This window comes from Poecilia formosa, unplaced genomic scaffold (assembly GCF_000485575.1).
Source record: "Poecilia formosa unplaced genomic scaffold, Poecilia_formosa-5.1.2 Scaffold1, whole genome shotgun sequence".
Taxonomy (NCBI): domain Eukaryota; kingdom Metazoa; phylum Chordata; class Actinopteri; order Cyprinodontiformes; family Poeciliidae; genus Poecilia; species Poecilia formosa.
In genome coordinates, this window is record NW_006799940.1 from 6,835,091 (window position 1) to 6,847,155 (window position 12,065).

The 12,065-nt window shown below is 39.4% G+C and overlaps 1 protein-coding gene across 1 annotated transcript in view; it reads left to right on the forward strand.

Annotated features, from left to right (window-relative positions):
- Nucleotides 1-12,065, forward strand: part of usta (uronyl 2-sulfotransferase a) — a 47,952-nt gene that overhangs the window by 25,627 nt on the left and 10,260 nt on the right. Inside the window, exons 2-3 of the mRNA XM_007547650.2 lie at nt 2,948-2,991; nt 7,182-7,337. Coding sequence (XP_007547712.1) covers nt 2,948-2,991; nt 7,182-7,337 — 200 coding nt within the window. The remainder of the gene's footprint in view (nt 1-2,947; nt 2,992-7,181; nt 7,338-12,065) is intronic.

Genomic DNA, 12,065 nt, shown 5'->3' on the forward strand with positions numbered 1-12,065 from the left:
CTCAGAGGATGAAAGAGACCACCCGCGGAGGGTGAGAAGGGAATTTTTTTTATATATATATATATATAAGTTACATACTGCAGCTTTAATATAGCTTGGATTTTGAGAAAATATAGTTTTACAAAAAACGCGGTTGTCATGCTCGTTTGTTTCCTGTCGGTGTGGTGTGATGTTTGCAGATTGACTCTGAACTTGCTGCAGTGGCTGGAAAAATATGGTTGGGTTCTACCTTTGCCAGATGGTGGTGTGGACTGTGCCGCCGTGTACTACCCTGCAGATGCAGTGAAAGCGCTCCCTTTGACTATAATGGCCGCATAATTACTGCGGAGTCCGTTCGGTGGCGGAACGGAGACGCAAGCGATGTAAATTGGAGGTTATGTAACACAGGTCGTATTGTTATCAAGTGCAGGTAGCAAAGGCTGCAGCTCTCCTGAGTGCCTCGCCGTTGTATAGTAGTGCTGCTTTGCCAACTGGATATTTTTGTGCTGGAGTGTTTTGATGGTAATACGATGTTTTGTTTTCCTGTCAAAGTGGAAAAAGTCTCCTGAACTTTTATCCCTGGCTTCCTGACTGATAGTGTCACAGGACAACGGGGTCAGTGAGTGCAGAACACTGTACATTGGCTTTTTAAATTCATTTTTCTCCCTGTGTGGGATGTGGGGGCAGAGGGCAGCTGTCAGCTTTTGCAACCCTTGTGCACTGCAAAAAAAAAACAAAAAAAAAAACAACAGTTCCAATCCTTTATCCAAAACGCTAATGAGAAGCACACAGCGGAGGAAAGGGAGATAGTTGGATGAATGTTGAGGTCATGGCTGTGTGAATGCTTGAAGGAGGAAGTCTGTGATAGATCACAGAGGAAGGAAAACAGACGTCTACCTCTCAGCATCCTTACCCTGCAGTGACCTGGAAATGCATCTGAGAAGACCTGCATACATATCCATCCTTCAGCAATCCTCAGGAGAACTAAGTAAAGCCACATAAATAGAGGCAGACCAAAAGACAGGCTCTAAAAAAAAAAAAAAAAAACACCATCGCAGATGAGCATAGCAAATCTGTGATAGCATATGTAGAGACAGTTAGTGTTGAACTAATCAGCCGTGGATCAGACAGGAAATGATAAGTTATAGAAACACACATGTGACTCTATTTGTGGTTGAGAGAGAGTAAATGTATGAGTAATCACTAAAAGCATTGTACACAGGTTACTAAACACACACTGGGAAAGTCAGCTACTTATAGCACAAGCACATAATAAACAACTTTAAATTAGATCCAACAGAGAAACTTGGCTGGAAATAAATCCGTGTGAGTGTTTTATGCTGTTTTTTTTCTTATTAATCTCATCTGTGCTCTGGATCACATCTCAGAGCTATGCAAAGAGCCTCCATAGAAGAGGCTGCTGTCTGAAGCCTGGCTTTTACGCCTGAGCATTGACACTGAACACTGAATGAGCTCTACTATTGGTTGTTTGTAGAAGCTGCAACTTTCTCCACCATGTCTTCACGCTTTTCTTGCCAAGACCAATATGGCTTATTCATTGTTTGGAATTGACAAAGGGTGAACGGTTAATGTGACGCTGCTGGGTCCAGATGTTGGCTTGGAAGGGATGTTTTGCGCAGTTTTATGCAGCACAATGTGTTTGTCATTTCTGAAGAGTCAAGACTGCTTGCTGACAATAACAAGTTTTTTTTTGTTTTTTTTTTTGTTTTTTTTTTTGTTTTAGTTTACTCGACCAGTCAGCTGTGGATTATGTGGCTAAACCTGCTTATTTTATTCACAAAGGTTCAATCAGTTAATTTTGAAAACAGTTATCCTTCTGCTATTAGATCCTGAGTTTACACTTGGTTTTGTTTTCTAAATTTTTACCTGTCAAACTTTACTGCAAACATTTGTGCTATTTTATTCACGTGTTGCTGTCAGGTGTGTTCCTACTAGTGCAACATCATATTGCTAAGAGTGTGAGTTTTTTAGTCAGTTGCTACAGTTTGAAATGTATTGCATCGATTGTCAAAGAAAAGCCTTGCGTCAGTTTTGTGAAGATAAAATGATGTTGGAAGCTGGAAGAAAGCACAACTCATTTGAAAAGTGTAGGCTTCAGAGCCTCTGTGTGATTTATTTTTATTGATACACCAGTTTTGGATGGGATGCTCTTCCGTGCAGAGCAATCAGTTTTATGATAAACTTTAAAAAAAAAATCCCAATCTACTGCAAAGATGAAAGAATAAACAGATGGTGGAAGTGCAGAAACCCACCATTGACAGAGAAAAATCATAGGCAGCAGATATAATACCCTTTGGCAGCAGCACTGTGGTTTGACAGCTATGAAAGTGGTAGGGAAAAACCTATTTTACAAGCACAGAGAGTCAAGTGGCACCATATTTTTTTCCTTTACATAGGACTTTCAATCCTGTGACGTTCATAAGGTCACAAAGGTTCTTGAGACCATGAGGATGTCTTAACGCGGTGCAGAGACAGACTGGCTAACACGACGGCTGCATGAGAGCTTACAGTACAAATTTATCTCACATATTTCATAAGTTGTCTTACAAATCCTAGAAATCCATTTTGTTGTTTTGCCCAGGAGGACCTTCTAAGACAGATTAGTGCAATCCACTGTCTAAATGTTCCAAATAAACTTTACAAAATTGTCTGCTGGCCAAGAATCTGCTTCGAGTAGAGCTCAAAAGATGCAGCTGCAGACTTTAACAAGCACAGGATCTTTTTTTTTTTCTTCTGCCACATCGATTTCTGCAGGCTTTTGTTTATTACCCACGTGTTTTTGCTTTGATTTTAGTGTTAGCTTTTCAACAAACTTCTTGCATAAGTGGGGGGTGGGGGTTTATCCAGTCGTACACAAACACAGCACACATAAATAAAAGTTGTTTTTAATTACGCTGTGTGAAGATACTTAAAACATTCTAACACGCTGATATTTGTTTCCTTGCAGGGGAATCCACGTATCTGAATGACCACGGACCACCGGCTCAGAGAGTAAGTCCTTATCTGGTACAAACGATTGCTATCCCTTGATCTTTCTTTCCCCCTCCTCCCCGAGCCACCTATCTCTGATATGTTACCCTGCAGTTGAATCCAGCTAAGTCAAGGAAGGTGAGGGGTTAGGTTTGTGTGAAGGAGTTGCATGCGAACTCCATAAATACCAGTGGGACCTGCCTTCACAGCTACAGTAATGCTTTGAATGCACTGACACAAACACCGAGGGAGAGGCTGACACAGGGGCCTTGTATCCATCCAGCTGCATGTCTGCAGGACTGTCTTTCCTCTGAGCCCCCTCTTTCTCTCTTTGCCAACTGCCTTCTCGCGCCATCTGACCCTTGTTTATTGACAGCATCTTTAATCAGTCGCTCCATTTTTACCTCATTTTGTTCCAGTACAATCTCTTTCTTTTACTCCGTTCTTCATGCTTGATTGGGGTTGCTGTTTAGGGGGTGCAATGTTGAAAATCATTAACTGAAGACAGTAATGAGGTTTTGTTTGTAGCTGCTGAAACCAGCTGTTGCTTTTATTTTAGATCACATCTGGGTTTTATGTTTCAGTACGTGTTTTAAAAACCTGCTTTGCATTCAGACGAGCCAATCAACCACATCCCTTGTGTCATGCAGCCGCATACACTCGGAAAAGTGTTATTTGTTAAGCAAACTAATGGAATACGGCGGAGATGGGGATTTGATGCTTTCTTATCATTTGAAACAAGCAATTTACAATTGTGAAATTCACATGCGTTTGTAGGTTTCAGACCAATCTATAAAATGCATGTTTTATAAAGCCAAAATTGTTTTAAAGAGATTTTAAAGTAAAAGCTCAACTGTGCCTTGAGGCGTCTGATTATATTATTCATGACAATCATTGAAACACAGAAGCCGATCTGTGTTGAGCTATCAAAGAAAATTGTGATTTTGTTTTTTTCACAATGTTTCTGAAACCAGATGAGAGTTGTTCCAAAAAATAATGCCTTTGTCTTTCGAGTCAAAGACTTCGATTAAGTGATGACGGCCAGCCGAGTGGGCATATTTTATGACTGTGGGAAGAAACTAGTGTTTGGGTTTGATGGGTCTTACAAACACACCGACTTTTTCTTTTAAGTGAGTAAAGAACAAGATTATTTTTAACAATAACAACAAACTGGCAAATAAATACATCAATGAAATCTCTAAGACGCCGCCACAGGAGGCTAATTGCACCGGAGTGGAGTGTTCTTCTTTATATGTCTCTGTCAAACCTAAAATGAAGTTGCAAGCCCCCCAGAGTACGCAGTGAAACAATTCCATATCTAGTGATAGCATGAAAGCCTGCAGAAACAAAAACCCTGTCCACTGTTTGAACTGTATGACCTTCTTGCTGAATGCAGCCTCACTATTGAGATTTTGAAAAAAAAAAAAGTTATCGTGTAATAAAATCCAATTTTTAAACTTGCACTCACTGATTCACTTAGAACGTACCCCTGCATTAGGTTGAGCCTATCACTTTACTTTGACTTGAAATGAGAGTGCAGACATTACCACAATACATACATCTTCCAGATGCACAGACTTGATTGACAGTTGTTCCAAAATAGCTGCATGCCATTGACCGACTGATTCCTTCTACCCTTTGCTATCCCCAGAGAGACATTAATGGTGGCCCGCTGGTGGCGCGTGGTACATTAACCACATCTCTCATTATCCTTTTGTTGACATGCCCTCATGCAGTTGGAGCTGATCGGGAGTGTCGACAGCGGCCTGATGTCGGAGAGCATGTGCGACCAGAAAGAAGGCTGTGGTTCTGGTTAATGTGGGGAAAGATTCGAAACCGAGATGAAAGTCCAATGTAAATGAGAGCATATGGAAAAACCACACTTCATCCAGAATAGTGCTATAAGGCTTTTTGTGTGTGGCCATGTTCCTTGAATGTCCAATCTACAATTTTGTGGATGTTTGCATGCGTATATCTTCACTTTTTTTTTTACCTTTCGAGAAAAAATATATTGTTAGTGTTAAAACAAACCTTTCTGGTTACGTTTTATTCTGACATTGAGTTGTTTTCTCAGGCAATTACATCAATAACTGCTAAATTACCTGTTGATGCTGAGACACAAGAACTGCTAAGAACTGCCAAAGCTACAGACACTCTGCCTTTCTTGTTCTGCTTTCTGTAAAAACAGGAAATGCTTTGAATTTCCACTCTTCCCACAGCTGTAACCTAAACATGCAGTTCTTCCCTTGGCTCACAGTGGAAGAAAACTGACCCCAGATCAGGTCTAGCTAAAATATGCAGACTCACTTTTCGCTCTCAGGCGGCTTTGTATCAGTAACAGCTGCTATGGATTTCCAGGGAAAGTGGTTATGATACGGGGGTCAGTGAGCCGTCTTTCTTTGCCCAAACAGCGTGACATGTGACAATGTTTCAAAAAAACCCCAAAGTTACTTGGATCTTTGAGTGTAGATGTGTGAACAGGGCTCTAATTTAAAAAAAGTGAAGACAAAAGAAAGGGTACGACAGTAAGATCTCTGGAAAGACTACTCCTCTTCCCGAAAATCTGCATATGGTTAGCTGAAACACGTTACCACAACAAAAGTCAGACTGGAATAAATCTCATCAGATGCAAAATCAAAAACAGCCTCGTCATATTTTACTTTTTGATTTCCCTAAATACACCAGAAACTGAATATCTTCCTTTCAGCAGATATTTCTCAAAGCATGTTCTAGGAAAACTACACCTTGAAGAACAGGAACAATGACTCACAAATAGAAAAATTGCCCTCCTTTTGTCTGTTGTCAGTGTTGACAGGAGATTTGCTCTTTTCATAGAGTCCCTGGTTGTTCTTCCAGCATTACACACGTTTGAAGCAGTCATTTGTGGTAATATCTGCAGGGAATGATGTCTTGCAAAACACTGCATGTGTTTTACCAGCCTTAAGCTTAGATGTCTGTTGTCATTTGGCAAACACAGAGGAATGTTGGGTGTGATCTCCAGGGAAACCGTCTCTGAGCTGATTTCCCAAAACTGGTCTACCTACAGCTATCGCACTTGGAAACTGTAAGAACAAAGCATCTCCTTGCTACAGTTGGTCAGAAAGAGTTTTGTCAACATATATGTTGACACAAGTCTGCAAGGAATATTTTCTTTAATTTGGGAAGGCTTGTCTTAGAGTAGCTTTTGGAAATGTGGGGGGAAAAAAACAACATGAAAAAAAAGTGTTAAAAAATATCATCGTCTTAAGATTTTGTCCTTTCATGTAATTTCATAGTGTTGATTGGATTAAACCAGAATGGGGGCCTTGCTGAGCTGTTCAATTTTACATTTGAACAAGATGAGAAAGAAAAACAATATGTGTTTTGTTTTTTGTTTTTTTGCCACTGTAGCTTAAGTAATTGTTTGTTGTTTGATTCAACCCATAAAACTACATGGTTACTTTACAAGCTCTATGAACCCACATATATTTGATTGGAATGATCAGCTTTTAAATGAGGAAGAGAATAAAAGGAAATAATTTCAACCTGCATTATGCTGAATTGTCAACTTTTGCTAATTCTTTGAGAAGCTCTGTCTTTTTTTTTTTTAAATCTCCTATAAATCTTTTTATTTTTCAAACATATATTTCTCATTCTGTCTTTAAAAATGATTAATCAGCTTGCAAAGCTGTAATTTGAAGTCTAGGTATTTGTTTAACTAGTGCATTTGGGCTTAAAGATGGCATGTTTGACATGTCTTTGTTAAGGCAGAAGTAACAAAGCTTTTTTTAAATTTATGAATCATAACTGAACTGCTTTTTATTACTGGTGAGTCATGATGTGTGTGAGTGCTTGCTGTAGCTTGTGAGTGTGAGACGAAAAAGAAAACTGTCAGTTTTGTTTTGCTGTGCAGTTTCTGACTCACCGAGTTCAAGGAAAGAAAGAACATATGAATGAGACAGAAGAAGAAACCTTTGCCTCTGTGCACTGCTGTAGCTTAAATGCAGTGTGTTGCAACTTTGGCTGAGTCTCTTTAAACTTTTTACATCAATAGATTTTTTCCCCACATGGCTGGCTATTCAAAGACATCTGCAATTACTAATTAAAACATAGTCATCGCACATTTAAACAGCAAAAGATGCATACATAAAATACGGAAATGTTATTGAATAATGCAATGATTTGTTTGTTCTTCTCTTTCTGTGCCTTTGTTTTCCTGTGTGTGTCTACAGGCGCTCCCGTTTCCCAGCCAGGTGATTTATAACCGTGTGGGGAAGTGCGGCAGCCGGACAGTGGTCATCTTACTGAGGCTTTTGGCTGAAAAGCATAAGTTCAACCTCGTCTCTTCTGACATCCATAATAAGACACGTCTCATGAAACAAGAACAGGTGAGAGATGTGAAGGAGAACATTTATAACAAGATATTAAATCCCCAGCCCGTACACTAATAATTGGTGTACTTGTTTGCATAAAAAGCCTCTAAATTTATCCTGTGCTTTACCTCCAATTTAGAAGGGGAGGTATATACTTTCATCACCAAATTATTTAAGCGATTTCAGTGTAAAATAGTTTGTTTTTTTTCACTTGTATTTATTAAAAAAACACCTGGTGATCGGAAGGGATTGGGGTTTTTTCCCACTAGAAACTGCATCTTAAGCAGCTTTTATTAACACTATTTGTTAATTCGAGTCATATTACCAGATGTTGACCCAGACGTTTTAGCTTTAGAAGAAAACTGAATTATCCCCATGTGATTTCCAGTTAAATGTTTTCAGCATTCTGCTTCTAACTTGTGTGCAATGCGCTCTTGAGAAATCCATATGAGAAAAAAAAAAAAAGCTTACTCACGTATTCACGGGGGACTGATGTAGCACTGACTCATAGCCATGATGCTACTGGTTGCCTTATTCATGAAAAAGGTTACAGTTAGATTCAGATGATTCTAATTATATAAAGCAATTACTGACTGATTTGGTGCAAATGTTAAGCTAATATTGGAACAGTGACTTGTTTACGTATCTGTCAAACTCTAAATTCCTCTTGCGCATGTTGTGTCCTAACACCATTAGCCTGATTAGGCTTCTGCACAGAAAACATCTCAGTGAACGGTCCAGAAGAGTGTGAATATTCTCATGTCATAACAAGCCTGTTTGGTGCTTGTGTGCAATCCTATAAAAGCCACCTTAATCTCTTGTGTTTATGTGCCCGAGTACTTTAGTGCATGTTGACTTATGCAAACGCAGATGCACATTGCCCTGACTTTAGAGCTCATACTCTCATCAGCTGAGGTTCCGGCTCATCGGTGCAGCTTTTGACGGTTTTCCTGGTGACACTTTGATCAGAATGTTAACCATTGTGTCTGCGGTCGATGATTTTTGCATGAAAGTAGCTAATTTATTTTTGCACTTTCACATCTCCTTTTCATATCAGCTATGCTGTAAAGAGTTTATTGGCATCTTCTTGGTTCCCAGGGCGCAGAAAAGTAGACAAATTTCCTGGAAGGAATGGAAAACAAAAAAAAAGCTCAAAATGAAGCAACTAGGAAGAGCCAGCTGTTTTGAATTAATGTCAAAGCTGGTTTTCTTCTTTTGAATAATCGGTAAATTTGTGCTCTGCAGGCATCGGGGGAACCAGATCCTCAGAGTAGGAACTGGATGTTGCTCGTTTACTGATAATTGGATAACACATGTCACAATGCATGTCAGGACATTGAATTATTTTTAACATGTTTAAAACTAAATTGTATGGGAGTGTGTTCCTTCAGTGCAGCCCCTTACAAAAGTATTCACACTCTTTGAACGTTTTAATATGTGGGACTTTATGTAACCTGGCAGGAAGTTGTGGATAATTAGAAATTGAAAAATGTTGCATTGTTTTTAAATGTGTTACAAATAAAAATCCGAAAGGTGTTGCATGCATTTGTATTAAGGAGTTGCATACAAGAAGCAATCCTTACAGATTTTCACAAGCCATGAAGGGGGTACAGCAAACATTTCAAAGATGAACTGATCTGATAAAACCAACTCTGAACTTTTTACCCCAAAAAACTTGAGACTTGACTAGCAGCATGTTTATCTGCACTTGAGCTACTTCTCAAATAATACACAACAGTTTGAAAAAACCTTGTTAATATCTAAAAATAGTGAAAATAAATGTACAATAGGTCTTTAACTGTTGTGTGGAGATTGAGTTATGGGAAAGAAAGAGCAGCAGTCAAAACTTTGTAATTTTATACTTTTCTGTTCCTCTGATGAGCCCCGTGAAGATACCGCTGGTGTTCAATTAGGAGGGGGAAGTGCAGGTATGCCTGGAATCCTTCACTTTCTCCCTTCAGCCTTTCCTGGGGAATTAGAGGAGGGAGTGCTGGACACACGCACAGACACACAGACTAGGGGGTTGGCCAGCAAACAGACACGGAGACATACTTGCACATTTTCTTACTAAATGTTCCCCAAGGCACTCTGTGTCAACTCTGAGATGAAGGAAGAGGTTTAATAAAAGGCATAAACTTTTTTCTTTTTGTGTGTGTGTCCATTAAAAGCAACACAATATGTTAAAGTATTGATCAAGGGGGTGGGTAGATGCAGAAAAATATATACTACAGCACTAATGAAGGCTTTATATTATGTTTTATGGCACACGAAATCCATAAAGCGTGGAAACGGGGTTAGTGGAAATGTACTGGCTTCATAGAAAAGAGGGAGAGTGTGAAGCCTGAATCTGACTGGAGCCTCTGAATGACTGCCTTGGGTACATAAACAAGTATACATATTGCTGTTGCTATCCAAATAGTGTTGCCATGACATAACAAGTGTCTGTATAAGAACAGGAAATGCAAACAGTTCTCCAGCCGACCCGCTCTCGTTTAACACGGAGTTTTGTGTAAAAGTTGAAAATGTTCTTTGGAGAGAGATTTGATGAAGAAAGGAAGTGTGGCTGTGTCGCAAAGAGAGAGAACCAAAAGTATAACTTTTAACACTCTGTGGGTTACGAGCCCAAGCGTCGACGTATTTCGTTTGAAATTTATCTGACAGACCAAATCAAAGTAGCACATATACGAAGGTACAAGGAGAAAATAATGCAGTTTTAACATTCTTATTGCAATTAAAAATATAGAAGCATATTTTACTGATTTTACTTTATCCTGACAAAAAAAAAATCTAATGAAGGTAGCTGCCTTCAGAGACAAATCATCCAGTAATTATGGTGCTTTTTTTTTTAAATAATCTAACGCATGTAAAAAAATACAGTTGTTTTGTAAGGCCTTCAGTGGTGTCGGACCTGTCAGAGAGAATAATTCAACCAGTGCGTCCTTCCTTCACACTCAGCTTGCTGCTGCCTGTCTCCTCTTAAGCAGCTACACTTGTTCTTACGTGGAACTCCTAGGCCTGTTCCAGAGGAATGCTTTGTTGAAAGTCTTCTAGTTCAATGACCGGCCACATCCTGTTGCTCTCCTTACTTTCCTGTTGAAGCCAAAATGCCAAGGAAGATTTGTCAACTTAACAAGTAATACCCTGGAGTCATGTCGTGTTCATTTCTTGACCATTTCCATCGCGCTGCCGCGATGCATAATTCATAAAAGCAGGTGTTGCATTATGGCAGGAAATCAGGCTAAGAATTTAGACGACATGTAGATAATGCACATCTGGTATAAACGCTCGTTCTTTTAGGGAAAAGGTCAAGCTTTCCTTTCGCTGAGTGACCCCTAACATGCTGCTCAAGCTTTTATTGCCCCAGTATTGGATCGCTACAATCCATTATGTGTTGGCATGGGCCAGGTGGAGTTGATTCAGAAAGCTGCAGCCAGATTTCTGAGTGGTGCACATAAACAGAAACATGTTACACCATTTTTGGCAACATAACACTGGGTTCCTGTCTGAAGCGCAATTTACCATGAAATTCTGCTACTCAAATGCAAAGAGCACCAACTTTCATGTCAAACCTGCTGCTTTCATACGCCCTGCTTGCAGGTGTGTCCAGATTCGTGTCCAGGGCTACGTTTCGAAGAATCGCCCTTCTAAATATCATCACAATCTGTATTTTAAACGGTTTCAGTGCTATTATCTATATTGGAAAAGATTGTTAAGAATGGGTCACCATATTGTAATTTTAAGCAGGGAATTTGTATTCTTCCCTTAAGTATTTTTATTTTTTTTATTTTATAATAAGCTGACTTAAGTCTGGCTTCAGATAACATCTGAAGGGCATCAGTATTTCCCGAGATTCTAGGCAATAAGGCAACCGGTTCCAATTGTAGTTGGTATTTTAATTGCTCCTGAATTTCACAACTGAAAGGAAAAACAATTCTTCTAAGCATTTCCCCTTTCTTCAATCAAATACAATGCATTCCCTGTTTTGCAGAGAAGCACCTTTTGCTGCATATTGTGCTGCATTACTCCAATATGGAACTATTTAGGTGAGGAATGACTTCATATTTGGATTCATTTTCACAGACCTCAGTCCAAGATCCCTGAATCTGGTGCGTTCTGGCTGCTTCTTGCAAGTTTCTCCAAGCAGACCTGGAAAGCCCCAAGGGTTCTTCTTTTGTCGTGTGAATAACACAAGACAGAAAATATGTGAGAAGCATATTGCAAAAGAATCAGGACGTTATGATTGTTTCACTAGTATGAAATTAGTTTGAATGTAACAACTTGTGTCAGGTAAACCGATGCTAGGTTTTTGACTCAGTTACTTAGTCTTGTTAAAAACACCACGGCAAAGATTAGTTTATTTCCGTTTTGAGTGTTAATGACTAGTGGAAATCCCCAGAATGTTTTGTAAAATTACTATTGCTCATTTTAGAACACCTGTAGAAGAGTGTAGCTATATTAGTTTATCTATTTAACTGTACATAAATACACCTGCAACTCCATCCATCCATCCATCCATTTTCTGAACACCCTTGTCCCTCAGTGGGGTCGGGAGGGGTGCTGGTGCCTATCTCCAGCTAACGTTCCGGGCGAGAGGCGGGGTCGCCTGCAACTCACACAATAAAAGTCAAAATCTCTCAAAGCATGACCACCTGCCATAATTCTTTTTATAGGTGCCAGCTTAATCAGCTTCATTTCTGTGGCCTTTCGTGATACCAAATAAATCAAAATAGCTGTTTTCTCTGT